The sequence below is a fragment of the Mustela lutreola genome, chromosome 12 (genome assembly GCF_030435805.1).
Source record: "Mustela lutreola isolate mMusLut2 chromosome 12, mMusLut2.pri, whole genome shotgun sequence".
NCBI lineage: Eukaryota > Metazoa > Chordata > Mammalia > Carnivora > Mustelidae > Mustela > Mustela lutreola.
In genome coordinates this window covers 70,072,050-70,087,215 of record NC_081301.1, presented here as the reverse complement: position 1 = coordinate 70,087,215, position 15,166 = coordinate 70,072,050, and the positions used below count along the sequence as shown (strand labels likewise).

Sequence of the window (15,166 nt, the reverse complement as noted above, 5' to 3'; positions counted from 1 at the left end):
AACTATACTAAATGTAATATTACATGTGTTGCTGTTGCATATCTATGTTGTCCTTGAGAGGAAAAAGATACTTGTTGAATGTTTCTCTCGGTATAGGGTTTCATAGGATCTTGATTATGAATCTTTTAATTTTGTTTATTTTACTTTGATAATATCTATTTTAAAAAGTAATACCTCTGAAGGGTGCTTACATGGATAAGTTGGTTAAGCGGCTGCCTTTGGCTCAGGTCATGATCCCAGGGTCCTGGGATTGAGTCCTGCATTGGGCTCCCTGCTCAGCAGAGAGCCTGCTTCTCCCTCTCCCTCTGCTTGCTGCTCTGCCTACTTGTGCTCTCTCTCAGTCTCTCTAACATAAATAAAAAAAAAGTAATACCCCTGAGTCATCTGCTTTACCACCTTAGTTAATAACCATCACTCCAGGGGCACCTGGGTGGCTCAGTTGGTTAAGCATCTGGCTCTTGGTTTCAGCTCAGGTCACGATCTTAGAGTCCTGGGATCAAGTCCTGTGTCGGGCTCCCCCTCAGCAGAGGGTCTGCTTGTGGCTTCTATCCTCCGTCGGTCATACTCCCCCGCTCGTACTCTCAGTCAGTCAGATTATCTTCCTCCCCCGCTCATACTCTCAGTCAGTCAGATTATCTTCCTCCCCCGCTCATACTCTCAGTCAGTCAGATTATCTTCCCTTCTCTTCAATAAATAAATCAATACTACCATTCTGTTTCCATGCAAACACTGAAACTTAAAATAATTTTAGCTTCAAGTGATCATGTTCCAGAGGCAGTCAGCACTGGTCTTATAACACAAGATGTAGCCAGGTGCCATGTGTGCTGCTGGTGGGCTGGCAGGTCCTGGTGCTAAAAGGACCCAAATCACAGGGCATTTTGGATTGGTTTGTGAGTTATTCAGCCAAAGCTCTGAGGTGGCAATAACTTGTCATTTAAAGATTTTCAGAGAATAGACTTGAACTTCTCATTTAATAAATGGAGAGATTGATTTTGATCATGAAAACCAGTGTAGTACAGTGGAGTTATATGCTACTTGTGATTAATGAGAAAGGAGAAGAGGAGAGCCAAGCATAGTAAGGCTGTTCATGCTGGCAAAGCCGAACACTGCGGTGCATTGGAAGTTTGAGGGCACTTGGGTGTCTCGGTCGGTTGAGTGTCTGACTTGTAATTTTGGCTCAGGTCATGATCTCAAGGTTGAGATCGAGTCCTGAGTCAGGCCCTGTGCTCAGTGGGCAGTCTGCTTGAGGTTCTCCCCTCCGATTCTCTTCTGCCTCTCTAAAATGAGTAAATAAATCTTAAAAAAATTTAAAAAGTTGCTGTAGTTAGTATTCCTCCTTGAAGGCATTGGCAGTGCTAACTAAATTTATGGATAAAATGTTTTCAAAATGGTACAAGGAGCCATTTCCACTGTTACTGGTTTTCTTCAACAGTGTGACAGTGGGTGCCTGTGCTGAAACTAGAATTTTCTCCATTTGTGGTAATTTTAAAAATACCACATCAGATACCAGATACTTTCTTGTTATCAATTTAAACACACCCACACAAGGGGTTTTCTGTAATGGTGCCTTCCAACTTTTATTTCAAAGAGCAAGATGGTCTTATGTAATAATCAACATTCGATTAAAATCTGTTCACTGTCATAGATTTGGTAAGTGTGAAGTCTGAATTTGCACTAGATAACAAAGCCTTGAGGTGTTTAATCACTTTGTGGAATGTACTTGTGCAAACAGGCATTTTCTGCGTTCATATAACTGAAGTCAAAATATACACATGGACCCTGGAGGGCCCTATAAATCCAACACTGATTATCTACTTTCAACAAAATAACAGAATCTATCAACGTAAATTGTTGCTAATTTTGAAACCCCATGGTTCTGCAGTTTTGGTCACATGGTTCTCTAAGAGGTGTAAGCACATTAGTTTTTTTTTTTTTTTTTTTTTTTTTTTTTAAAGATTTTTATTTATTTATTTGACAGAGAGAAATCACAAGTAGATGGAGAGGCAGACAGAGAGAGAGAGGGAAGCAGGCTCTCCGCTGAGCAGAGAGCCCGATGCGGGACTCGATCCCAGGACTCTGAGATCATGACCCGAGCCGAAGGCAGCGGCTTAACCCACTGAGCCACCCAGGCGCCCAGCACATTAGTTTTTTGTTTATTTAAATAATTTAGGTCAACACAGGAGGAAGATCTGTGATTTCTCTCCTTTTTTAAAATCAGCTGCTCAAGTTTAGGAAATGCTGGTATTTACATAGCCCTTTTATGATTTTTAATTGTTGAAAGCTATGAGTTACCAATAAACCCATGGTTTTATCCCCTTGATTTATTATGTTGTCAAGGGCATAAACAGAAAGTTGGAGTAATTTGTGCTGCTACTGCTAGATTTTGGGGCTCTGGGTGCGAGAAGCTCCTGTGACCCTGCCCAGGTCCAACTGATGTGCGGAGGCAGCCTCTGTGAAGGGGCCTCCATCAGGCAGAGCAGGAACCGGGTCCTTCCAAACTCAGAGTGCATTTGATTTATGACCTTTTTTAAAAGTAAAAGTTAATTATTTGGAGTGCCTGCCTGGCTTAGTCAGAAGAACATGCAACTCCTGATCCCAGGGTCGTGAGTTTGAGCCCCATGCTGCATGTGGAGATTACAAAAAAATAAAAATGAAGAAACTTCAAAAAAATTAAGTATTCAAATTCAGTATCTAAAAATTCATTTTTTAAGTTTAGTACAATAGCTTTGGATGATGAATAAGAAAAAGTTAAATGTAGGGGCACCTGGGTGGCTCAGTGGGTTAAAGCCTCTGCCTTCAGCTCACGTCATGATCCCAGGGTCCTGGGATCGAGCCCCACATCAGGCTCTCTGCTTGGCAGGGAGCCTGCTCTCCTTTCTCTACCTGCCTCTCTGCCTACTTGTGGTCTCTATCAAATAAATAAATAAAATCTTAAAAAAAAAAAAAAGTTAAATGTAAAAAGTCAGTTCTGTTATTACAGTTCAATTTGTCTTTGCTTTTTTTTTTTAATTTTTTTTTTTTAAAGACATTTTATTTGACAGAGATCACAAGTAGGCAGAGAATGAGGCAGAGAGAGAGGGAGGAGGAAGCAGGCTCCCCGCTGAGCAGAGAGCCTAATGAGTGCTTTGATCCCAGGACCCTGAGATCATGACCTGAGCTGAAGGCAGAGGCTTTAACCCACTGAGCCACCCAGGCGCCCCATTTTTGCTTTTTTAAAAATAGCTTATGTTGTGTTACTTTTTCCTTAATGGGAGATGAAAAAGTACTGGCATCTGTAGAGTATGAAATATTTCTTTCTTTCTTTTTTTTAGTATGAAATATTTCTAATGGATATACTTATATTGACTATTTTTAGCATTTCCCTGAACATGAAATTTCTTTTGCTGGGGGTGTTTTGTTTTGTTTTTTTAAGTAATAATCATATAGAATTAATGTTAACATAAAAAGGAAAAATTAAGATCATGTGTATTAGAATTCAAGTTGTGTCTCATTGTGCTATACTTTCTAATCTGTAGATTGTATTTTGATGTGATGATATATAAATTGATGTTTCAGAGCCTTATTTTTTTTGGCACAGTTACTACCAGTGTGTTTGTATTCTGCACACTCATTATTGTGGAATGTTTCCATCATTTTCTAAGTTTGGTATAGTATATTCTTGTGTATTGTGAGTCATTTGACACTTGTAGGTTGAGAATTTTTAAAAAATTTTTTATTGAATTAGAGTTGACATACAGTATTCTATTAGTTTGAGGTGCATGACATAGGGATTATGTTATGATGAAGACATTATGATAAAATGCTTACCATATTAAGTGTAGTTACCATCTGTCACCACCATAAAAAGTATTACAATATTATTATCTATATTCTCCATGCCATACTTTTCTTAATAAATTAAACCAAATTAATGACTTAATTTATTATAGCTGGAGTTTATGTCTCTTAATCCCCTTCACCTATTTCACCCATCCTTCACCACCCCATACCCCTACTGCAACAGCCCATTTGTTCTCTGTATTTATGAGTCTCTTTTTCTTCATTTGTTTTGTTTTTTTAGATTACACATGAGTGAAATCATATGGAATTTGTCTTTCTCTGTCTCACTTACTTCACTTAGCATAATACCTTCAGGTCCATCCATCTTGTCACAAATGGCAAGATTTTATTCTTTTTTATGGCTAAGTAATATCCCACTGTACTTATATAGGACATCTTCTTTATCCATTCATCTATCAGTGGGCACTTAGATTTCTTCCATGTCTTGACTATTGTAAATAATGTGGCAGTAAACATAAGGGTGTGTGTATCTTTTAAAATTTATCTTTTGGGGCACCTGGGTGGCTCATCCGGTTAAGCGTCTGCCTTTGATTGAGGTCATGATCCCAGAGTCCCAGATCAAACTCTGTTTGGTGGGCAGTCTGCTTCTCCCTTTGCCCCTCACCCTGCTGTGATCTTGTTCTCTCTCTCAAATAAATAAATAAAATTAAGAAAAAAATTAAAAATAAAAAAATTCATCTTTTGGGGCACCTGAGTGGCTCAGTTGGTTAAGCGTCCGACTCGTGATTTTGACTCAGGTTGTGGGATTGAGCCCTGCGTCATGCTGTACACTTGGTGGGGAGTCTGCTTGGGATTCTTTCTCTCCCTCTGCCCCTCTCCCTGCTTGCGCACATGCTCACTCTCTCAAATAAATGATCTTAATAAATAAATAAATAAAATTGATCTTTTCTTTGTGGAGTGGTAAATACCCAAAGTGGCATTGCTGGATCATATGGTAACTCTATTTTAATTGTTTGAATAACCTCCACACTCCATACACTATGTGTTTGCCGTAGTGGCTACACCAATTCACATTCCCGCCAGCAATGCACAAGGATTCCCTTTTCTCCACACCCTCAGCAACACTTGTCATTTCTTGTCTGTTTAAAACTAGCTGTTCTCATTGGTGTGAGATAATAGCTCATTGTGGCTTTGACTTTTGCATTTCCCTGATGTTGAGTGATGTTGAGCATCTTTTCATGTGTCTGTGGCTGTCTGTATGTCTTTGGAGAAATGTCCTGTCAACTCCTCTGCCTGTTTTTAAATTGTACTGTTAGGTTTTTTTGGTGTTGAGTTGTGTGAGTTCTTTATATATTTTGGATATTGACCCCTTTTCAAAGATCTCCCATTTAGTAGGTTGCCTTTTTATTTTCTTGATGGTTTCTTTCATTGTGCAAAGATTTTTATTAAGTTTTATGTAGTCCCAATAGTCTATTTTTGCTTTTGTTTCCCTTGGCTGAGGAGACAGATACAGAAAAATATTGCTGAACAGATGTCCAGGAGTGTACTGCCTATGGTTGGTTTCTTTCTTTCTTTCTTTCAGAATTTTATGGTTTCAGTTTCTACATTTAGGTCTTTAATCCATTTTGATTTTATTTTTGTGTATGATGTAAGGAAGTGGTCCAATCTCAGCCTTCTGCATGTAGCTGTCCAGTTTCCCAACACCACTTGTAGAAGAGGCTGTCTTTTCCCCATTTATGTTCTTGCCTCCTTTGTAAGCATAGGTTTAGTTCTGGGCTCCTTCTGTTGCATTGATCTATATCTTTATTATTGTGTCAGTACTGTACTGTTTTGTTATTACAGCTTTGTAGCATAGTTTGGAATCTGGGATTGTGGTATCTTCAGATTTGTTCTTCTCTCAAGAGTGCTTTGGCTACCTGGGGTCTTTTGTGGTTCTATACACGTTTAGGATTGTTTGTTTTAGTTCTGTGAAAAATACCATTGCCATTTTGATAGGGATTGCATTGAATCTGTAGATTGCTTTGAGTAGTGTGGACATTTTATTTTTTTATTTTTTTTAAAGGTTTTATTTATTTATTTGACAGAGATCACAAATAGGCAGAGAGGCAGGCAGAGAGAGAGGAGGAAGCAGGCTCCCCGCCGAGCAGAGAGCCCGATGTGGGGCTCGATCCCAGGATCCCGAGATCATGACTCGAGCTAAAGGCAGAGGCTTTAACCCACTGAGCCACCCCGGTGCCCCAGTGTGGACATTTTAACAATTTTAATTCTTTCAATCCATGAACAAGGTATCTTTTCATTTATTTGTATTGTCTTCAGTTACTTTTATCAGTGTCTTATAGTTTTCACAGTACAGGTCTTTCATCTCCTTGGTTCAGTTTATTCATAAGCATTTTATTCCTTTTAATGCCATTGTAAATGGGATTATTTTTGTTATGTTTGTGCTGATTCATTATTACTATATAGGAATGCAACAGATTCCTGTAACTTTACTGAAATCATTTATTAGTTCTAATGGTTTTTGGTGAGTAAATTAGGGTTTTCTATATATAATATCATGTCGCCTACAAATAGTGTCAGTTTTATGTCTTACGTATCTCTATGCCTTTTATTTTTTTCTTGTCTGATTGTTGTGGCTAGGACTTTAAGAACTATGTTGAATAGAAGGGGTAGGAGTGGACATCCTTGTTTTGTTCCTGATCTTAGAGGAAATATTTCCAGTTTTTCACCATTGAGTAGGATATTAGATGTGAGTTTTTCATATATGGCCTTTATTATGTTGAGGTATTTCTGGTTTTATATTGTTGTGACCAGAAAAAGATGCTTGATATGATTTCAGTCTTTTAAGTTCATTGAGACCTATTTTGTGGTCTAACGTGTGATTTATCCTGGAGAATGTTTCATATGCACTTGAAAAGAAGGTATATTCTGTTACTTGGAGATGGTTTGTTCTGTATCTGTTAAGTCCATCTGACCTAATGTGTCTTTCAAAGCCACTGATTAATTTTCTGTCTGGATGATCTATCCATCAATGTAAGTGGGGTGTTAAAGTCTTGTACTATTACTGTATCACTGTCAGTTTCTCCCTTTATGTCTGTTAACATTTACTTTATATGTTTAGGTGCTCCTGTGTTCGGCGCATAGATATTCATAGTAGTTACACTGTCTTCTTGGATTGATCTCTTTATCATTATGTAATACTCTTTTGTCTCTTGTTAGAGTTTTGTTTTAAAGTCAATTTTGTCTGATATAAATATTGATAGCCCAGCTTTTTTTTTTTTCTTCTTCTTCTTCTATTTGCATGGTAAATGTTTTTTCCATCTCTTCATTTTCAGCCTACGTTTGTCTTTAGGTCTGAGTGAGTCTCTTATAGGCAGAATATAGATGGGTCTTGCTTTTTCATCCACTTAGTCACCACCTTATATCTTTCACTAGAGCATTTAGTCCATTTACATTTAAAGTAATTATTGATAGATATGCATTACTGCCACTTTGTTAATCATTTCCTGCTTGTTTTTAAAATTTCTTCTCTTTCCCTTTCTTTCTTACTTTCTTCCCTTGTGATCTAATGACTTTCTTAATATTATGTTTGGATTCTTTTCTCTTTATTTTTTCTGTATCTATTACAGGTTTTTGGTTTGTGATTACCATGAGGTCCATATATAACATCCTATGTATTTGGCAGACTGTATTGTGGATGGTCGCTTAAATTTGAACACATTCTGGAAGCACAGGTTGAGAAATTTTATGACCTCTGCTAATACTTGGAATTTCCTAGGACGTTAGGGGTTTTTAAATAATTGTTGTGGTCACTTATAATCTGTATTTAATTTTAGGCCATTCATAGAAACTTTTATTTCTAAAAGTACTTTCCACACTTTTCAAGTAATTTCAGTGGATTAGCAATTTTCTCTTGATTTTGATGTGGATTACCTATGTGTGTGTATAATTCTTTGAATGGTATTTACTTAAGAAAAAGGGATATTGAAATGTATTTTTTCTGTCTTGAATATGTAAGAGCAGTGATGTAAACATATTTGTGTGACCAGAACGATTCTCACTGCTTTTCAGTGAGGTGGAGCAGACTGCACCGATGGAAGAGACCACAGCAGCGGAAGAGTCCCCGGGCCCCCTGGAGGAGGAATCTCCAGCCAAGTGGGTATTTTGTTTATTTTCCCCATGGGTTGTTGTTGGTCTTTTTCTTAATGATTTCGATTTCTAGGAGTCCTTCACAGAGCAGGAAGCTCACCTTTTATTATATCACAGAAAGTTGACCTTGATGTATTAATGAATAATGGAACTCATTAATAATTCAAATAATCTAATGGCTGATTATTAATGATAACTAATGAGTTAAATTTAGGTATTCCAGTCAGTGCCCACAAACACTTATTCATCAGCAGCTTGTACTGTAATTAGTCTTCCTCTTATCAGGACCCTCATCTTTTGTCCCTTTATTCTCTGAGTCCATCCTCCCTCTTGTCTTCATGGAGCTTAGGTCCCTGAACCACCTCTAGCATCCTTGCCTAGTCCTTAAACCCTCTTGGCCTTGGATCTTTTGTTATGCCTTGCTAGCAAAACCTGCCTCCGGGGTGACCACTAGCTGTTTGCCTTCTCTCTCCCTGAACACTCAGGCTGAGCACTGCAGCTTACAGAGCAGAGCCAGCAGGAACCCCTAAAAATTCTCAATCCCCTGCATTCTGAAACGAGCCCTCAACACTGCCCAGCAGTCCTCTCTTCTCGGGCTCACTCTTTCTCCCACCATCTACAATGATCAGTTCCATTCTTTGTGTCTCCTCGAAACCTTGACATCGCCCCTATTTCCCCCTCCCCCTCTCCTTTCCATACCCACACCTTCTCTTTCGTTTTCTGGATACAACTTTGCCTGCTGTGTCACACAGAAATTGGGAGCCATCAGATGGGAACTTCATCATCCTTCCACTCTGAAAGGTACAAACTGGCCTGCCTCGGCATGACTCCGAGCCTCCTTCCCTCACGGTAAGATAAAGGCACCATTTCTCCTGCCACTTGGTCAGGCTCAGAATCCTGTTCCTGTGGAGAAACCTCACCCTATCAGCTCCCTCCTCCCACTTTGGTCTTCACCAACAGTTTAAACGTGCTCAGCATCTCCTATTTTACATCTCTACTCTTGCCCCACATTCTCATTCAGCTACCTTTCTCAGGGTTGTATGTACTCTTTCTTCATTTCCTCTCTTCTCACTTCACTCCAGGTCTGGCTCTGTCCCCATGGCCCTTTGGAAACTGTCACCACATGTTTCCTCACCTAACAGATATTTCCATCGGTGTCTTTCTTGACCTGTCAGAGCATTTGGCTTCATTGATTTCTTCTTAAGCTTGCGTTCCCTGGTTTCTGTGATCGCTGTACTCTTCTGGTTTTCCTTCTGCCTCTTAGCTCCTCCTTTACAGACTCATCCTTGTCTTTCTGTCTTTTAAAATGCCGAGTTCTGGGACGCGTGGGTGGCTCAGTTGGTTAAGCAGCTGCCTTCGGCTCAGGTCATGACCCCAGCGTCCTGGGATCGAGTCCCACATCGGGCTCCTTGCTCAGCAGGAAGCCTGCTTCTCCCTCTGCCTCTGCCTGCTGCTCTGTCTGCCTGTGCTCGCTCTCTCCATCTCTCTCTCTCTGATAAATAAATAAAATCTTTAAAAAAATAAAATAAAATGCCGAGTTCTTCAGGGCTCTGCCACAGGGCCTCTCTTTAGTGTCCTTTATAGGATCCCCCACACCCCTGCAGCTTCAGTCATCATTTACGTGCGACTCCAGACTCTGTCTCTGGCTCCCACCTTCGGCATGGGCTTCTGGTGCGTGTGTCTAGCTGCCTACTCTGGACACCTTACCTCCCCGTGACTATTGCAGATGCTCCTCATGTTCCACGTGTCCAAGAGAATTCCAGAAACCTCTGTTCTCATTAGGTGTTTCCATCTTGGGGAACAGCCTATCGCCATCCATCCAGTTGCACAAATCAGAAACCTGGGAGTCATCTCTGAGACTTTTTTTCTTGACCCCCTTCCTTCCCCTGAATGCAGTCTGTCACCCTGCCTGGTGATAGATACCTTCTCATCTCCTCTCATCTCCACTCCTCACCGTCCTGTCATCCAACCTGTCACCACAGCTCTTGATGGGGTTTCCTTCTTTCTCACCTTCGACCAGCCATTTCACACTAGCATTCTGGTTGTCATGTCCTCACCCCTGGAGCAAGACCCCATTGGCTTACTGTTCCTTTCCTGCCCCTTGATCTGACCTTTACAGTCCTCCTTGGCCTGTCCCCCTCAGAACCCTCAAGTGCAGCTGCTCATGCGCCTTCTGTGGGTTCAGCACATGGCCCCATGTGGTGTCCTCAAGCACCTTTCTTCTGCAGCTGCCCCTGCCCCACACAACCCAGAGTGCTTTTGCAAGTCCTGTGGTTTTTTTTCCCTGTCTCACCTCCAGAACCCCTTCACCCTTCACTGATTTAACTCTTTCTTGTTATTCAGCTGCCTAGAGGCAAGGTGTCCAGTGGTTAAGAGCACAGACCCCCGGCCACTGTGTGGGTTCACATCCCAGCTCTGCCACTTACTAGTTTGGGCAAGTTACATATTCTCTCTGTGCCAGTCATCTTCATGTGTAAAATGGGAGTAGTAACACTACCTACATCTTAGCTTTGTTACAAGGACTTGTTGGGTGTGTGTTTGTGTCACAGGGGGCCTTGACATGTAGTTAATGCTGTACAGATACCTGCTGTTATTATTCTGCTTATTGCAAGAGAAAAGTGCCATAATGAATAATGATCATGAAAGCTGTTAACTTACTATTTGGAACAATTAAGAAGTGTATTGAATTAAAGAAATAAATTAGCAATACAAATATTTAGACAGCTAACTAAGGAAGTAGATTAACAGTTAATCTACTGTTAACTGGGGAGCAAGTGAGCTGACTAGACACCTTCAGGAAAAATATATCTTTTTTTGAGCCAAAAAACCACTTATACAAATTCGGGCTATGTAAGGCAGAATGATAGTCAATGATAGAATAACTCTAATCTATGGAATTGGTTGAGGTACTATAGCTTTCATATTAGACAAAATAACTCAGTCAGTTACTCTGAAAGACAAAATACCACTTAGTGATCTGGGGGCAGTCTCACTGTCTGCAGGATCCTAGCAGAGCTAGCTGGCAGACCCCCCTCTCACTCTCTCCTCTGCTGACTGCAGTGGACAGGCAGTATCTAGATCGAACTGCTGGGGCTGGGCTGTGGCTAAGCCACATGGCCGTCTGCTGGCCTACTGTGCTGTCAAGTTCTTGTTTCTGCACTGCCCAGTCAAACTTTAAAATTATCACTAAGATTCCTAATAATAACAGTTTTTTGATAACTTTCAAAATCAGGTTTGTATTTGAGAAGTACATCCGATGGCATTGATGCTGTCTGATCACCGCTGTATCTGAAAGCTGAGCTCACACTTGGGCTGTCAGCACTCAGCCAAAACGAATATTCAGCACACGTGTCAGTTTAGCATTTCCTGATAGATTAAAGTACCCTCTACTTATGCTCAAACATACACCCCAAAGAACATGTATTTTCCTCAGATTGGACACATTTTGTTGATAGATGTGCTGGGCCCTTCCTTTTTCTTCCTTCCCTCCTTCCTCCTTTCGTTACGGAAGTATTACGTGTCCGTTATCACATGGTGTTCTGTCTGAGCATGTTTGTGACGACGTCTTGGGAGTATTTTGCCTCAAGACTATAAGAATAAACCTAACATTTATAGCGCATTTGCTGTGTGCCAGGAGCTGCTCTGAATGCCTCCATGTCTGAACTCCTTAACCCTTTGCTGCCCCCTCAGTGAAGGAGAAGACACTGTTGCCGATGTCATGGAGAGACATAGAGGTGAAAGGAGCTGCTAAGCATCATAGAGCGAACGTTCAAACCAGATGTCGGACATCCATGCTCTTACCTGTAGTGGGTGTTAGGAATGGTTGAAAAGTGCCGTGTACACCAGTTTGCTCTGAAGAACTGAAAAAGGGGAAGATGTTGGTTCTGTGAGCAGAGGAAGGGCTGGCTAGGGTGGTTGAGGACTTCCCTCTTCAGTAATATGGAACAGTGCTCCCTTCCTTAAAAGTGAAAAAGCCCTGGGGCGCCTGGGTGGCTCAGTGGGTTAAGCCGCTGCCTTCGGCTCAGGTCATGATCTTAGGGTCCTGGGATCGAGTCCTGCATCAGGCTCTCTGCTCAGCGGGGAGCCTGCTTCCTTCTCTCTCTCTCTGCCTGCCTCTCAGTGTACTTGTGATTTCTCTCTGTCAAATAAATAAATAAAATCTTAAAAAAAAAAAAAAAGTGAAAAAGCCCTTATGAAAACAGAATGTTGAGGTAGCATCATTACAAAATACCTACAATGGAATATTTTTCATTGTAATTTTTTTCCAAGTATTTTGTGCTTAGATAGTGAAGGGTGTTATGTATTGAATTTTCTTAAAGCCAGAAAACAGCTCTTTGAAATGGTTATGGCAAATTTCTGAGGCGCTCACAAGTTAGCATCAAATTCACTTCCCTTTCAGTACTAGCTTGTAAGGAAGAGGTACTGCTTATATATTAGATTAAATCCACTTGTCTTGATTAAGTACTCAGTTAATCAAGTTTTATTTCTAGAACCCACTTTTTTTCTGTTCCCTGCACCCTTTCATATATTGAGGTGAAAATGTTTTGCCTGAATGGCCATTTGGATGTTTGTTGTTATGTATGTTTTCTCTGCCCTCTTATTCCCTAAAGAGCACTGAGTCTGAGTCTGGGCTTAGGAGACAGAATGAAGGATATGAAACTCTGTGACCTCTGCCTCAGTTTCCTTACCTGTAAAATGGAGTTATTAATTGGATCTAACTCAAGGGATTAATTATCATGACCAAATTAATGTAAAGCACATTGAATAGCATCTGGCACCTAGTAAGTACACAGTAAATGTTAGCTCTATTCTATAATTTGACCCATATAGCAACAAATGTATATCAAATTTTCATGTAGCATTATTCACCATATAAATCTCAGGTTAGACTACCTTATATCTGTAAGCAGCTTTGATGGAAAATCATCTCCCAGAATTTTTGATAATGTACCAAGAACTGTGAAGGTCTTTGAATTCATCAAAAGGTAGCAGAGAGGGAGGGGTGTTAAATTTAGAATGATAGCAATTACAATGCTTTTATAAATGTTAGAAATATAGCCACTTTTGTCCCTCCTGGAACCAAGGGATTAATTATACATCTCTTCCTGTTGAAAATCCAGTCTGCTAAAACTGCCAGTAAAAACTGCATTTGGTGCCAATCCAGAGAGCAAATGGGATCTGCCTCACATAACTTTCATATAATGGGTTTTTTGTAATAATTTGTCGTCAGTAGAGAATAAGGTTAAGGAGTCTGTCCTTGGTGATTTTCTACATCTCCCAACATGGCTTGTTGCAGTGACAGATGGTAAAGGAGGACGCTTTGGGAACATCTGTACATACACTCATGAATGGTGTGCAGGACGATCACTTTCAAGGAGGGGGAGCACTTGCCGCAAATGCTCTCTTCTGAGCTCCACTGTTTGCTCCACTTTGGGGTCTGTGTATCATTTAAAGATTACATTTCTCATATGCCTTACCCTTTTTTTGTTCTAGCCCTTCATGCTTAGATATGATGTTCTTTAAGACAAACAGAAAAAGATTCCTTTTGTGGTCTTTTTTTTTTTTTTTTTTTTTTTTTACAGATCTTGTTTATTTATTTGACAGACAGAGATCACAAGTAGGCAAAGAGGCAAGCAGAGAGAGAGAAGGAAGCAGGCTCCCTGCTGAGCAGAGAGCCCGATGCAGGGCTCGATCCCAGGAGGACCCTGGGATCATGACCTGAGCCGAAGGCAGAGGCTTTAACCCACTGAGCCACCCTGGCGCCCCTCCTTTTGTGGCTTAACACAAGGGCTGTTCTTACTGAACTTTTTGGAATTTATTAATTTGTATTAGGGCATCTGAGTTATGGTAGAATCCTCAAATTCATTGTGTCAGTTTTAGAAATTGGAACTAGATTATAGTCTATAATCAGAATAGTATTATAGAAATGCGTTTGATTGGGGTGCCTGGGTGGCTCGGTGGGTTAAAGCCTCTGCCTTCGGCTCAGGTCATGATCCCAGGGTCCTGAGATCGACCCCCACATTGGTCTCTCTGCTCAGCGGGGAGCCTGCTTCCCCCTCTCTCTCTGCCTGCCTTTTTGCCTACTTGTGATCTGTCAAATAAATAAATTTTTTAAAATGAGTTTTATTGATTTCCTAATTTTGTCACAAGTAGCCTAAAGGATCTTTACAAATTCTTAACATTTCTTTACTTTTAGATCTGTATTAGAGATTATGTTATAGAAAGATGTGTATAAAAAATAGTACAATAACCTTCCAACTAAGTTATTTGTCTTAGACTTTTATCAAATCATAGTCATTCTTGTTTCATATATATCTCTCTCCATTTCCTCTTCCCCCCAGGATATCATATATCATTCTTAGATGTTTCAGAGTGTTATATCTAAAAGTCTACTCTTTTTTTGTTGTTTTAAGATTTATTTATTTGAGAGAGAATGATTATGGGGGGAAGGGGCAGAGGGAGAGGGAGAGAGTCTTAAGCAGACTCCCCACTGAGCACAGAGCCCGACAACATGGGGCTAAGTCTCACAATCCTGAGCCAAAACCAAGAGTCAGACACTTAACTGACTGCGCCACACTGGTGCCCCTAAAAGTCTACTCTTTTTAACTGGAATAGTGTTACATCCCATCTAAAGTTTTTAACCATTCCTTAAATATCTGGGCAGTTTGTCAGTTTCCCTGATTGTCTCAAAATCTCTTTTTAGAACAATTTGTTTGAATTAATATTGAAATATACATCTCAATGGGGTTTATTTCTTATCTCTTTTTAAAACCGTAAAAGCCTTTAAAACCAGGCACCTGGGTGGCTCAGTTGGTTAGGCGACTGCCTTCGGCTCAGGTCATGATCCTGGAGTCCCGGGATTGAGTCCCACATTGGGCTCCCAGCTCCATGGGAGTCTGCTTTTCCCTCTGACCTTCTCCTCATTCATGCTCTCTCTCACTGTCTCTCTCTCAAAATAAATAAAATGTTTAAAACCGTACTATTGAGAGACAGTTCACAGCCAGTGAGTGACCTGTGTTTAGTATGTGTACAGTCTCATGAGCCTCGACATCCATCTGTACTTGTAAAACCATCACCACAACCAAAATGATGAACCTGTCCATTAACCCAGAAAGGTTGCTTTTATCCTTTGTCATCCCTCCCTAATGCTCCTTTTCCCCATGTGGCCAGTGATCTCCTTTTTGTCACTGAGTGAGTTTGTTTGCAGTCGTGTTGCTGCAGGTACAGTGTCCAGCAGTAT

The 15,166-nt window shown here is 40.5% G+C and overlaps 1 protein-coding gene across 2 annotated transcripts in view; it reads left to right on the top strand.

Annotated features, from left to right (window-relative positions):
• HABP4 (hyaluronan binding protein 4) overlaps positions 1–15,166 on the top strand; it is a 42,797-nt gene that overhangs the window by 14,469 nt on the left and 13,162 nt on the right. For both annotated transcript variants that reach the window (XM_059143438.1, XM_059143439.1), the window contains exon 5: positions 7,849–7,932. In XM_059143438.1, coding sequence (XP_058999421.1) covers positions 7,849–7,932 — 84 coding nt within the window. The remainder of the gene's footprint in view (positions 1–7,848; positions 7,933–15,166) is intronic.